The 15,031-nt window shown below is 37.6% G+C and overlaps 1 protein-coding gene and 1 non-coding gene across 2 annotated transcripts; both read right to left on the bottom strand.

The window, feature by feature from the left end:
* Positions 1 to 6,398: 6,398 nt before the first annotated feature.
* On the bottom strand, positions 6,399 to 14,946 carry ddx54 (DEAD (Asp-Glu-Ala-Asp) box polypeptide 54). The gene is made up of 20 exons (XM_014028661.1): positions 14,668 to 14,946; positions 13,737 to 13,863; positions 13,586 to 13,656; positions 13,291 to 13,479; positions 13,126 to 13,175; positions 12,990 to 13,031; positions 12,807 to 12,902; positions 12,437 to 12,558; positions 11,699 to 11,760; positions 10,544 to 10,675; positions 10,245 to 10,455; positions 10,016 to 10,147; positions 9,724 to 9,945; positions 9,556 to 9,629; positions 9,264 to 9,476; positions 8,401 to 8,549; positions 8,184 to 8,297; positions 7,998 to 8,102; positions 7,803 to 7,894; positions 6,399 to 6,900 (listed from the first exon to the last, which is right to left on the bottom strand). The coding sequence occupies exons 1-20, from the start codon at positions 14,788 to 14,790 to the stop codon at positions 6,638 to 6,640; spliced, it is 2,589 nt and encodes an 862-aa protein (XP_013884115.1). The 5' UTR covers positions 14,791 to 14,946; the 3' UTR covers positions 6,399 to 6,637.
* trnac-gca (transfer RNA cysteine (anticodon GCA)) lies at positions 14,464 to 14,535 on the bottom strand. Its single transcript has one exon. It is a non-coding gene; the product is annotated as a tRNA-Cys (tRNA).
* Positions 14,947 to 15,031: the final 85 nt, after the last annotated feature.

The following is a 15,031-nucleotide window of genomic DNA, read 5'->3' as shown; positions in this document are numbered from 1 at the left end:
GTTCCTGACCTGCTGGTCATTTGTCCGAAGTCCAGGTTCGACTCAGGTCAGCGTGCAGAGGAGGAGGAGGAGGAGAAACAATCAGCTTTGATCTGGACTGGTTATGGATTGAGAGTAATGAAAGTGGCTCAGCTAAATTACACCAGAGTTCATAAGACTAATAAATATTTAGCTTCAGCTGCCACAGACTGAGTCACAGCCTGCCATTAAATAGCTAATTCATTGCTATTGTGGTTTTTCGTTTAATTTTCAAAATTCGCTCAAAAGCTAAATCTTCTGCTGACGGCTTATTATTTTATAATGTGGTCAGTTAAATAAAAGATCTGACCCCAGGTCTGATCCTCTGGTGTTTTTGAAGTGGTACACTGAACTGTTGATTGATAAAACTCGGCCTAAAGGGTTGAATGAGCTTCCTCCAGGAGGTCACGTCCTGTCTGGCCCCTGTCCACTGCACACTTCTACAACATATCCGGGGTCCCTGCCCTTCCAGATTCACTGCTGGACACACCGTACACATCACGTGCACACACACACACACACACAGAACCACTGTACCCCTCATTGGCTCCAGGCTGCGGCAGTGTTCGTGGTCCTGCATGGTCATCCAGAATCTGGTTGTGAGGCAGAGAAACAGGAAGGAGTGAGAGAAGTGACTTCTTGAAAAAAAAAATCACAATTCTCCTTTATGGAAAATTTTACAGCTGTCCTTCATTCTTTGCTTTAACTCTAATTTTATGGTCAGTCCCTGCATGTTTAAATTTCTCAGCAAGCCAGATGTGGAGTATATAACCTGTGAGCTCTGCACCTGGCTGGACACATATTAGGCTTCAGGGATCTCTTACATCCACTCAGACTCAGCTCTGCTAAACATTTGTGGCCCACCTCTCCGAGATGCCGCATACTGTTAGCTTAAAGTGACCCATGATGATTACACAGACTTTTCCAGGCTTCGTACTCGAAGTGGTCATTTTACTCACCAGCATGCAGGCTTTAAACAACGACTGGAGGCCCCACAAAATCTCTGTGCTGCAGGCCTCAGTCAGCCTTCAGACAGTGACTCTACTGCCACCTTTTGGTTTAGTAAGTCTAACAGAGAAAAGATGTGCAAGAGAAATCTGCTCCAACACTTTAACTGAAAATCATTGTTTTTAAATTGTGTAGCAATGATTTCTTGTTAAAGTTGTGTGTTACATTATACTTTTGTGTTCTTGAGTATGAAATACATTGAAAAGTTGTAGCAAAATACCTCAAAGTCTTTAAAAAGCAACACATTCTTTGGAGTGATGTGCGAGTACAGAAAGCGCCTTGGGACAAATTTATTCCATACACAATAAATATTTAAATATGATCGTTAAATTGGATTTAATTGGCAGATTTGGCTATTAAAAACAATTCAAATCATGAAATTCAACACAGTGTTATTTACTCAACATTTACATTTTATACATTAAAACGCAACTTACTTTCCAAAGTCCTATAATAGTGAACATAACTCATTAATGAGGAGAAAATCAGAGGTGTATAAAGTACCTGAAAAAAATAAGTAAAAATACCTTCACAGAAAACAACTTTGGTAAAAATTTAAACTGCTCACAGTGGTCAGAAAAGTAAAAGTACTTTAAGAAATGATGTGTTGAATTTACTTAACCAAGATATGTCAACTGGTTCCACTAAACCGAGTTGAGTAAAGGTAAAGTATTTTACTCAGTTCGGTTTAATGGAACCAGTTGACATAACTTGGTTAAGTAATGACAACGCTTCCTTTTTAGGGTGCATAAAAACTCCTTGAGTTCAGTCATTTTTAAATTTGTAACATTTAACGAGGTGTGAAATTTTAAAGTGGAGAAGTAAAAGTATGATTTTTATGTTCTGAATATAACAAACTGCACACCCTCAAAAAATACATTTAAGTACTGTAATGAAGTAACTGTACTTTGTTACTAAATACCTCTGGAGAAAAGAATTTATTACTCTGTGAAACTGGTTAAATGTGTCGTTAAAACAGTTGTTTGGAGAAGCCATTTTTCTCAAGAACCTCATCTGAACAAATCCTGTCATCCTATTATCCAGGGTTCATTTTAAGCCATCCTACTGCTTCGATGTCCAGTGATTATTTTGATTTTCAGTGTTTCTCTGATCTCAGAGAAGACAAATGAAGTGTGCAACCACAGAAGGATGGACAGCTCAAACAGACTGGGAAAAGAGGCTGGGAAAGCAATCTTTAGCCAACTAAAGAAGAAACAGAGTAGAGGAAAGAATGGAAAATATGGTAATATTATTCTTCAGTAGATTAGGTGCCAAAACCTTAGAAACTTTACAACTTAGATGAGAATGAACTCATATTAAATCGAGCTGAACTGTGTTTTGTTTAATGTGAACTTGCAGTAATAAATGAAAAAGATCATGAGTTGCTTCACAGAGCCAAGGGGTCACCTCTGCGTCAGAGAGGGGACGGTGAAGGTGTTGACTAGATGCAAACGAGTCGGCCTCATTGAGAAGCGACGGTAAAGCTGATAACCCACTTTCCGAGCTGCCAGAGAAGACCTCTTTATAAGGGCTTTCTCACCGAGCATCCCCCCCCAAAAATAACCCTCCTCTCTGATTCCTAATCCAACTCAAGCTGCAGGCATGCCAACATGTTTTCCCTCTTTGTGCAGCTCACAGCAAGAAACCTCACTTAATAACACAAACAAATCAGCTCATTTAATTACTTTTCTTTCTTTTTTAAATTTTATGATTATTATTATTATTATTATTTGTGGCTTATTTCACTGGTTCATTTTACTTGTAGGTTCATCTAAGTTCCTCTCTCTACAACCACCAGTGATAAAAGCATTAAATGTTGCTTTGCAGATAACATAACTTAACAACCTCTATTACTGAGATCTATGCTTAAAAAGTATATATAGATGCTTCATCATGTGTTCCTGTTTCATGACATATTTTTTGCAGCTTTATTATTTCTGCTTAGAAGAGTCCATCTTCTCTCGGATGGTGCATCACAAGAGCAACAACACATCATCGTTCACCAATAAAAACAATGTTTACATTACACCTTTAGGGATTTCAGGTGAAAGGCGACCTTTGTTGTTATAAATATGAAACGTTGCTTAATTTATGAGTTACTGACACATTAATATCATCAATCTTGTGTTGACAAGTTTTCTTGACATTCAAGAACCAAAACATAACAAAGTGTGAAGCAACAATTAATCGATTAGAACTGCTTAAAATGTGAATCAAGTCATAAAAATGAAATAATCAATTTCATTGTTATTGTATAACAACAAGTTATGTCTTCAGTTTGATGCTTGATAACTTTTGGTCACAATAGGATTTGTGATATTTTTATTTATGTTGATTCTATTCCTAAGACAACAATTACAATATGATATGAGGACAAAAAAGAAGCATATTTGGTCATAAAATGGCTACAATTCACTTAAAAAGAATAATAAAAATCAAAACTAATCATAATCGTGAACTTAAAATCACTGAACCGGGGCTTAAGTAAATTGTTATACGTATAATAAAATGGTGATTTTATTTTCTTACATAAAAATAAGTATTTGTGCATTTTTAAAACCATGGTTTCAGATCCAAACTGCAGTTTCTGAACTTTATCTGGTCACACTTTATCAAGGAGATTTCAGATTTATGAATTCCTATTGGTTTGATCAGTTCTACCAACCTGGTTGTTTTCACCTGACTGTAAATGTCTAAAAAGCTGCACAGACCCTTAGCACGTTTCTATTTTTAATTGGGAAAACTCTGGCCCTAAACTGCCTCGACAGCTACGGTCCTTCCCTTGTGATCAAGTTAATTCCAGGGTTCCCTTAAAAGCATTTGGCATGGCAGGTTGTTCCAAAAACCTTGGTGAGCAGCCTTTTTCCAAAAGACAAAGCCGCAGCTCTGTAATTACAATTTGCCAATAAACCCCTGTAACCAGTGTGTGACCCAACATCTCTGCTCCACTCGCTCTGAGAGCAGAAAAAAATAAAAAGCTTTGTTTTGTTGAGGTCACAACAGTAAATGTCATTCTTGCCGTCTCTGTCATTCCTCAAGTGGTCGAGCGATAGCTTGAGAAAAAGGGCAGCAATCTTATCAAACACAGGAGGAGAGGCAGGCTGCAGCCATGGCTCCGCAAGAAAACCAACCAACAACACACATTTCTGTTAACAAATCGTTTTGATAACAGGTTAAAATTAATGACACACAATATGGCAGTAATGACATATTTCTGAACACTGTGGTGATATTAAACCCTGTGCCTTCTTCTGTTTTTAGTGGTTTTTTTTTCTCTTTTTCTTAGTAAATTTTTGACATTCTTTAGAAGTGTGTGTCCCAATTGTAAAAGTGCATACATGTTGTTGTTTTTCATCATACAGTTGAGTTACAGATGCTTTTTCAGGATGTATTCAATTGCACACTGCTGACTGGAAAAAGATCAGCATAATGAAGCAAATCACTTGAATGTTTTTAATCCAGGATTCAGTTACTGAGCAACGCTGTCCATAAAAACAAAGACTTTTGGAGAAATGGAATTGGTTATGCCATTTTGATTTATTAGTTAACTTTTAGTCCTCTGTACACACACACACACACACACACACACACACTGTGGAGCATTAGAATTCATGTGTCATGCGGGCGGCAGGATTTGGATGCTCAGGCTCTTTGTCATATCTGAAGTGGATGCTGTGTCAGTCCTGGGAACCCTGGACAAAGATAAAGCTGTTGTCCCTGCAGAGCTCCCACAGCAGTGGAGAGTGCCGGGACCGAACGGGGGGCTGAGGGTGGAGGAGGGGTTCCCAGAAGATGGAACATGAAGTAAAAGCACAGAGAAAGATTCTCACTATCTCTGCATGAGGATTAACTGATATCTGCTCACTGTCCTGCACTCCCACTGGAGCTGCCCTCAAATATTTTAAGAGCAGACTGGACAAACTATGCCTGAAATTGGTTTTGTTTTTTTTAATAATTTCTATTTCAATTTTTATAGGATCATTATTTGTCATGTCTTGGCTTTATATTTTAGCTCACAGTTACATAGCTGTTTTCCACCAGTGTTAAAGCAGGTGTGCACCCTATATCACAGCTGTTATACCACAAAGCAATTTATTGTGGAAGTTTCATAGTGACAACTTAAATAAAAAAATTATAATTTTGCCTTTACCGTCTCAGATGAACAAAGTTGAATTTACATCACATTCTAAAATGTGACATTTTACTTTTTTCTTTTTGTAAAAGTTTTATATTAACAAAACACTTGCTGCTGAAGGTAATTTTATATACAATTTTGCCAGAAAATTACTATTCTTATTTCTATTTTTAATTAATACATGTAAACATCTATACTTTGCAAATCATTATTAGGTCATATTTGCTTCTTTGGACATTTTTCTGCCATCTCCACATGTTCTATTTCATTTTTGAAAAGGTGAAAACAGACCAATTTTTGTCAAATTCAACTGTTGCTGGCTCCAAAAATGTTCAAATATGCACACCAGAGAACTGTATATTTTAAATCAACTATTTTTAAATTGTTAAACAAATACATTAATAAACAATAACTAAGCTGGAATGATCAAATTTAGCCCATCATCTCTCAAACTGCCTGTAACAGGTGTGTAAAAATAGGCAATGGTATCATTAAAATAAATTGAAGTTATTGCCTGTTTTACAGCTTCAGCCTCTGGACAGTGGTGTGTTTTAGAAGAATCGTCTGCTGTGAACTACGATGATGCTCTGGTGGAACGGTTCTTTGTAACTCTGCTGTACCTAACCTCCTAAAAACTGTTTCTTTAGCTATTTATGCAGAAAACAAAGAAATCACGTCTTCGTGAGGTGGGTCTGGGTTTGAAGAAGCTGCAGCTGAGAATAATTTCTACAAGCTTATATGGAAGTCATCAGGAAACAGAGCTGCAAGCAGACACATGGACAGTCTGTTTCTTATCGTGTTGTGCAGCTTGTTCGCCACATTTCTGTACATGTGGTGCTGTTTGGCACCTTTAACGCAGCGATAGAACCGACAACTGGCCTTTGTCAGATGAGCACCAGCTGAACCGCCTGCAGAGAAAAACAAAAAACGTGATCAAGACAGAAAAAAGCGCGCACGTGATGTCTCTCAGATGTGGGATCACCAAAAAAAAAAAAAAAAAAAAAACCTCCAGGTTGGAACATACTGCTGGCAAATGTCTCCAACAAGTAAAATATGTAGTTTATATTTAAATATAAATTGTTTAGAGACTATAGTTCGATTTAACGAGTTTTCTTCAGAATGTATCAGACTGAGCTAATAAACATTAGACCCTGGATGGGGCTGAGTCCATTTTATTTTCTGGTAAATGTAAATTTGAATAAATCTTAGTTCATTTCAATGAAGACAGGACAAGATATTCCTTTAGATCTGTATTCAGCTATCAGTCCATTCAAATAGATATATTTCAGTGTACAAAAACTGTTGAACTTTCAGCAGACTTAAAGAATGCAGTTCAGTGGATCATCTTCAAAGTTCAGAAGCACTAAAAAGAAGTGACATCTCTGAAAATTAAGCCTCAGGTCGTTTGAGAATCAGTCAGACTGTGCAGCTCCCATCATGGTGCATCAGCCTTCTGCAAGTCCTTCATCGGTGTCCTCACAGTTTCTTCCTCATCTTCCCCTTCTTATGGCCGCCGCGTCCGAAGCCCGACTTCTTCACCTCTCCAACCCACTGCTTGTTCTTCGAGCGAATGTTCTTCATCCCTCCTTTCTGACGGAATTGTTGCTTTTGCTGCTGCTTGCGGCGCTTCAAGATCTGCGCGCTGGACTTGAGCTCGGAGCGTACTCTGTGGCCGCCGGGTTTCACCGGTGGTCCTGCAGGACTGCGGGGGTTGGGGCCTCGACGACCACGACCCCGACCTAAGGAGAATCATAAGAGGAAAAAAAATGACATCAGATAAATGAATAAGTGATTTTAAATATCAAAAGATGAATCCCAATAAATAAATTGTTGTAGCAAGTCATTTTTTAGTCATCTTGAAGGAACAGTTTGAGCTGTTAGTTTTATTTACTTTGAAATAGGGTTGGGCAAAATTGAATCAGGTGCAGTTAATGGTCAGAAAAACTTTGACGGCTATTTTTCAGCATTTGATGATTAACAACATATTAAACTCCATCCTAAATGTAAAATCCAAACACACTTAACATCATAAAACTCTCAAATCTCATTGCTCACTCCTGCTCTTGCTGTCTCACCATCACCGCCAAACTTCATTCAACTTTCACATCTTTTTATATTCTTCTTTCTGTAAACTTTTTGCCGCTTGTCAAATATTTTCAGTCATCAGTCAGTAAGGAGTTTGGGGGTCTTATGTTAGTTCGGTGGGGTACGGGTAAGACCAGATGGTGGACTGAGGCATTTTTTTCCCCATGAATCTGCTCGTCTTTCGCTGCAACATACTTCAAACCTGACCTTTTTTTTAAGTGACTAACTTTTTTATTCATTATCTGCTAATCACGACAATTCATCATAATTGTTTTTTTCTATCGCCCAACCCTATTTTGAAATTATTTTATACAAATCTAATACTGTAGGTTCTACAAAATAAAACCTGTGTTTAAGTCCCAATACATAAAGTGTAATAAAGTGTGCTAATCGAACTAGCTTGTAGCCCAAAATTCTGTTTTTGAATGACAAATCTTAGAATGAGTTTAAGTATCTCTTATTATTTTTAAAAAATCCTTTGAAAAGGTTGAATTCCTAAATAAATTATTCGTAAAAACTGAACAATTTTTGTGTGTTTTGAGCTTTGTTGTCGTACCTCCTGCTGACTTCATCCTTCCTCCTCCTGTTTCTCCATCTGATCCAGATTCAGCATCATCAACTTTGTATTTCTTCTTCCACTCCTCATAACTGACCGGCTGTTAAGTGACACAACGGCTCAAGTAAGACAAATCAATTGTAAAACAATCTAACAAAACAAAACAAGCTCATAGACATTTTGCCTGAAGGATACAAGTTCTTCCTGTTCTTGTTGCCGACAGTCTGCCCGCTCTCAGTTTTGATCTTTTTCTTGTCCTCCTTTCCTGATTCTCTCACAAAGCGCTTCTTCTTCCGGTCCCTGCGGTAAAAAGACAAGAAATGACAGAGTGAAACGGTCAAATCAGAGGCCGCGTGTGTAACCGTGAGTTTAAATAATCACCATTTCATTAGTGCTTTGTGCTGATTTAACCGGTCTCCATCATCTCCCATGAGGTCCAGGACAGCTGAGGAGGCTTGCTGTTCAAAATTACCGCCGTCCCCACCAAGACTTAACCTGACGACACAGAACATAATGTTTGTAAAAAAAAATTAATTAATGTAAAAAATAATAATAATTCTTCCGCTTTATAATTCAACTTAAAAGTGTCATGTCTCACCCTCTCTCTGAGTCAAAGTCTTTCGGTCTGTACGGGATAAAATACTCTTCATCTTTGCCCGTTTGCCTGCTTCTCTTGTTTTTAGAACGTTCCTCTCCGTAATCTGTTGGGTTCTTTCTCTTAACACCAACTACCTTGGAGAACACCCCCTGGTGGGAACAAGAAGAATTACATTTTAAAAAATGACCTCATGTACAGTATTAAAAATAAATACAACTGATAAATAAAAATAGCAATGATGACAAACCATCACACGCAGAAAATAAAATCTCACAGATGAAAAAGCTTTTATGGCACATGTAGTAATAAAGATGCCACTTAAGGAATTTTTTAACTTAAAAAAATTAAATCAGACAAAAGGGAAGTAGGACACCTTGAAGGAATGTATATTAACCAACTTTAGGATTAATAAAGTCTTTTTGAACTGAATTGAAAACAAAGCAACTGTTGTTGTGTATGGTTTTCTAGCCACAGGCTAATTTGCAAACCCAGTCCTTGGTTGGCCTTTAAAAAAACAAACAAAAAAACCCCAGCTAAAATAGAATTAAACAACCCCGCACAAACACACATACACTTTCTATAAGTATCAGTAAAATGTAGCTACTGGTTCTTGAGATATTTAGCAAAAACAGAAACATCATCACCTGTCTTTTATATTTGTTAAAACAAACTGATTTCAACTATTAAAAGCAGGAAAAGGTACGAAGGTGCATTTGTTGCTGCAGTGCTCACACATTTGTACACTCGGTTTTATATTGATTTAACCGATGAAACGACTTTAAGGATGTAGCTGAACAATAAAAATAGATTTTAAAGGAGGCCCGAGGGTTTTGGTACTGATCTTTGAGGCAGAAGTTTGTTACCTTCAGATCCTCTTCCTCCTCCTCACCGCCGCTGTACCTCATCTCATAATCAGCAGCCGAGGCGGATCTGACGGAGCGCTGCTGCTTGCTCTCTGCACACAGCTCTTCTCTTTTCTTACTGAATTTGTCTACTAATGGCATGTCTTTAGAGCGTTTGGTCCTCATCACCTCACTTGCAGGTGTTTTATTGCTAGAGTTGATTTCAAAAATAGTCTACATCAAAAGAAGAAACATAGATCATGATTTTTTTAAAGAAAATAACACCTTTATAAGGTTTTTGCTGTTAACTTACTGCTTTGGATTTATAGCCTTTTATGGCATCAACCATTTGAAGACGCTCCAGTTCCTTTTTCTCAAAACCAGAACCTGAAACCAGATCAGATAAACATTATTAATTAGGCTGTCATTCATAATCAAAAATCTAACTTATTTTTCCATAAATATTCTGCCTCAGACTGACCGAGTAATGGATGGACCGCCATGCTGGCCATTTCTGTGTTTTTGACCCGTCTGATGGACTCTGACGAGGGACTGGGTCTGGACTTGAGGTACTGTTTGTAAGCGTTTTCAGAGACACGCTGGAGATTCTCCAAGTCCAGCGAGTTTTCATGAGTCACGATCAGATGAGAGCCTTCATCGTCCAAAATGCTTTGAGGAACTCTACCAAACACACCGCCTGAATCTGGAGGGAAGAAGATGTTGGTTATATTTTTGTTTTTTGTATCATATTATTTAATTTTTGCAGCAACTACCTGGTGTGTGACCAGCTGTAGCAAACTCAACGGGCCTTCCGAGGAACAGGTGGAGATCATAAACAAAAGGCATCTCATCTGGACAAATCATGCTGTACGCCATACCGCTGCGCCCCGCTCGCCCCACACGGCCTGGTGGGAGAAAAGCAGTGAGTCTCCACAATTTTTATTTTTTTTTTTGATTAAGTAAAAAATGAAGTTCAACAAAACCAGTATTTAAAGCACTAACCGACTCTGTGTAAAAAGAGCTTTGCCTTGGAGGGGAAGTTGTAGTTAATAACATTATCCAGCAGGGGGATGTCGATACCACGAGCAGCGACATCGGTCACAATAAGCACCATGGCTTTCCGGTTCACAAATTTCCCAATGTTGATCTTTCTGGCGGTCTGATCCAGGGCACTGTAGATGTAGGCACACTCTATGTTTTCTGTAGACAGCAGCTGGAAAACAGAGACCAGATATTTTATTAATTTTTTTTTCTAACTGCATTAGAGTATTCATACAATTATTCTGCTGCAGCTATCTCACCTCCTTAAGGTACTCGACATGGTGTTTGGTGGCAGCAAAGACCACCGTCTGCTCCTGAGGCTTCACCACGTTCCTCAGCAGATGAAGCAGCAGCGCTGGTTTATCGTCCACGCGAAGGTGAAAGAACGCGAGCTGACAAACCACACAACAGACAAATCAACACTTATGAGAAGAGGGGGAAACAGATGTGCAGAGAACTTTACGTAAGCTTTAGGGTTTGACGAAACATACAAGATATCAAAATAATCATTTCACATTTTGCATGAATAGGTCAGCTTCTTGAAAACAAACACCTTCAAACAAATGAAACTTGCAACAAACCACACAAACAAACTAGATTTGGGGAGAAAATTTCATGCTCAAATAAAGGAGTTGTTTGACCAGAGGTACAGATTAAGGAGTGACATTAAAACATCTTGATGGCCGTTAAACAAAAGTAAAATGTGATCTAAGGCAGTTCTTCTGAACTGCAACTGCTGATCAATGAAGATGTAAAAATAAAGAGAGACATGGACATCATTTGCTATACTGAAAAATCAATGACCATTATTTACTTCAAAACTTACTAATTATACATAAAAACCAATAATATTTTGGAATCATGTTTTTAAAGTTATAACCTTCAATGTTTTGAACTTATAAAATCTGTGCAAGCTGCAATAATATCAGAAAACATGCCAATTTAACTTAACTTTAATAACTGTAAACAAAAGTGATCAAATATCCCAATCAGAGTAAAGAGCACATCTGCAATCAAATATTAAATGCAATCTGTGTATATCTTATCTTTTGTGTAAGTGTAACTTAAGATGTTTTGTTGATTCCACCCCCACACCACTCCTCAAAATATTTTATTTATATTAAAGATGTTCACTACACAGTATAATTACTCCAATCCAAACAGAAACGGCTTATCAAAAAAGCTGTTTACCGTTAAAAAGACATAAAATGCACATAATTACTGTACATATATATTTGACAAAAACATTATCTTGAACCTGAAGTTTGTTGTAATACTCATTGACATTTTAACAACATAGTTTTCACAGAAATGTTTTATATGATTACATCACTCTTGTAACAAGTTACTGTAGGAAAAATACTTCAATTTACTACCAGTTTGGACCTAATAAATAATTTATGTCCTCACTTTACCTTAATCTGGTCACTGAGTTTTGAATCAACATCCAAGCGAATCAGAACAGGTTCTGTCAGGCCTGAAAACAAGGTTCATTTCATTAGCCAGGACCTCAAACATCAACATTGTTTTATTGTTGTCTAACTTTATTCATTTAATTTAAAAAAATTCAAATGTATGTACAATAAAAAATAAAGTAAAAAACAAATATAATGAAAAGGAAAAAAGCAGAGAGAAGAAAAAAATCTTATAAATCTGCCCCTTTTTTCATAAAGTAAAAATCCAAACAATAGTAACCTTTAGTTAACAAAACAAAACACGAACATCAAATTTTTCTAGAACAAATTATATGGTTATATATTATACTGTTTCACATTTTTTCAGCAATCCAACTTTTATCATTCTCTTGAACTTGTACTTTGATTTGGCACTTTTAACATCATTTTCCAGATTATTCCACAATCTCACTCCTTGGATTGAGGTGTACCGTTCGTTCAAACTGGTTCTAAATTTTGGTTTCATGAACATCTCTGTCCCCTTAAGATTATAACAGCTCTCTCTCTCTCTTTGCAAAGTTTTTCTGGATGTTTAAAGGCAATGTGTTTTGGTGAGCATCATTAACATCAACAAATTAAGATTACCGTGATCATTTTAAAAGCTCTGGATTGGTTTAAAGTTCTTCACAATTGAACAAATGCTAAAGAACATTAACAACATGGTACTGAGGGGTGTTTAGATAAGACTGCTGGTCTTACCAGCTCTGGCAAAGTCTACCAACAGTTTGGGAAGAGTAGCAGAGAAGAGCAGAGTCTGTCTGGTGTCGGGAAGTCTACAAATGATTTCCTGAAGCTGCTCGGCAAAACCCATTTCAAACAACCTGTGAGGAGGAACACAAATACGGTCTGACACATGGAAATATCCATTTCAGTTGTGGAATGAAAACATGTTTATTTCTAAACCTATGGGTCTCTGCACTGAAGCTTGATCCAGTACATGCAAAAATTAGAACTCAATTCAAACACCTGCAGGAATAACTTATCTTTACTCAAACTGCTTCAAAAGACTAAAGTAATAATAATTTCCTGCAACATCTCCAAATAATATGATACCAGTCCAAGTCCTCACCTGTCTGCCTCATCAAACACCACGTATTCAACACTGTGCAGCTTCAGATTCATGTCCGTGATGACGTGCATGAGACGACCGGGGGTACCAATGATTCTGAAGGAAGGATCAGGATTTCAGAAATAAGAAGGAGAACAGATGTAAAGAGAGGATCTTATAAAGTAGCACTAAAAAAACACTCACATGTCAGGGTTTTCATGAAGAGCAGCAAACTGATCTTCCATTCTGGGAAAAAATAAAAATAAAAAAATCAGACACTTAAGTGTTACTGGACAGACAGAAAACAACAGGAAGCAGAATGTTACGAGGTGGCACAAACCTGTCTCCACCAAGAATCAAAGCAGTCTTCAGACCGGTGTATTTTCCTAACTAAGACACCACAAAAAAAAACAAAAGCAATATTTTAAAATAATTACATAATTAAAAAGGGATTTAACTAAGAGAAATACTATTTGAAATCTTTAGTAAACATTTGCAAACGTGCCTCTCTTGTGAACTTCATGGTCTGTAGGGCCAACTCTCTGGTGGGGGTCAGGATGAGGGCTCTGGCTCCTGTCTGGGCTTGAGGAGCTTTCAGCTTCTCAAACATGGGCAGCAGAAACGCAGCCGTCTTACCACTGCCTGTCCGAGCCATAGCTACAACATCCTTTCCATCCAGGATCACAGGAACAGTCTGAGGTGGTGGAAAAAACAGAGAGCTCATCATCACAACAATAAGCTCATTAAATTAGAGGACATGAATGTTTATAAAACACGATTTGAAGGAATCCCTGACGTACCTTTCTTTGAATGGGTGTGGGGACTTTGTAGCCTTTTTTCATGATCCCCTTAAAAACTGGATAGCTAAGACCTGAAAACAAACACAAAAAGGTGAAGCTGTGTTTCCCAGAAGTAAACAAGAGACAAACAAGTCGTCTTCTTTAATCTTACCCATAGACTGAAACCCCCCAGACTTCTTCTTCTTCTTGTTTTGAGCTCTGACCATCTCCCTGGTGTCAGGCTCCACATCTGACAGGCAATCTGATGCTGCAGGAAACCGTGACAGCTTCCTCCATGGCTGCGGGAGACAGCAAGAAAATATTAAAACTTGAATATAATTCAAACTTTAGACATTGTGGAAATCTTCACTGATCATGGATAAAAGTAAAAGACATGTCTAAGTTTTTATGTATCAGAAAAGTTTGATATCTTTACTGTCTTCAAATGTAACAAAATACAACTTGACATACAGAAATGGCAACAATAACATAACTTAAGTCAAAATGCAGAAATAGAAAGTAAAAATATAAGTATACCCTTTATTAAGAGGCCAAACTGAATCAACTGCTCCATGACAAGACTGTTACAAACAAGTAAAACAAGAATATAATAATCCCACATGTAGTGGCAAATCTAATTGATAAAATAAATACAATTATTGAGATGTTCAATAGCTCAAAATCAGTTCAATTAAAGTTAGGCTTAAGTGTTGCAAAATAATCACATAAAGGAAACTTCCTCTGAAGCATGTTCATGAAATTGTTTTTCATTTTGTACGTTGCTGATAGTCACATCATGATTGCATGATTATTCAGTATTAAACAGCCATGTCAAGACATTGAAATAAGTTATATTGTTTATAGTATACTTGCAATGAGTAAAGAACAAAATACACGTCAGGGGGCATCCGGATTTGAACCGGAGACCTCTTGATCTGCAGTGAAATGCTCTACCACTGAGCTATACCCCCAGACACAGAGCCCCCCGCTGGTTACAGAGTCAGCCAACACAAGGTTTGTAGTATTATTCATACTATTGTATCGCATACTGTATTACTCGGAGGGGGGAAAAAACGTATCATTTAGTCCTTTTAGTTACTTACAGAATCATCGTTTTTGATTTCCGCAGCTAGCTCGAAATCTCTGCCGTCAGAGTCCGACTGCGGCTCCTGCCTGTTGGCCGCTGTGTGTCTCCTCTTCTTCAGTTTCTTCTTTCTCTGCGCCATCCTGTCTATTTGTTCTCCTCACAGCCCAGAGGTCGATAACGTCACTGTGTCAATTATAAAATGCAAACAATTGAACAGCTTTCTCAACATAAAACAACTCTACTAAGGAGACATGTTGGAAAAAACACGTGTGAGTTTCTACTTCTTTCTCCTATTCTGTTTGTTTGATTGATGCTTTGCGCTTCTACTGCCACCAACTGTTCCGGAGGGGGAATACACCTTCGAACTACAAATATAATAA

This window comes from Austrofundulus limnaeus, unplaced genomic scaffold (assembly GCF_001266775.1).
Source record: "Austrofundulus limnaeus strain Quisiro unplaced genomic scaffold, Austrofundulus_limnaeus-1.0 Scaffold793, whole genome shotgun sequence".
In the NCBI taxonomy this organism is placed as follows: domain Eukaryota; kingdom Metazoa; phylum Chordata; class Actinopteri; order Cyprinodontiformes; family Rivulidae; genus Austrofundulus; species Austrofundulus limnaeus.
The sequence above is the reverse complement of the archived record's forward strand: the minus strand, read 5'-3'. Positions and strand labels throughout refer to the sequence as shown.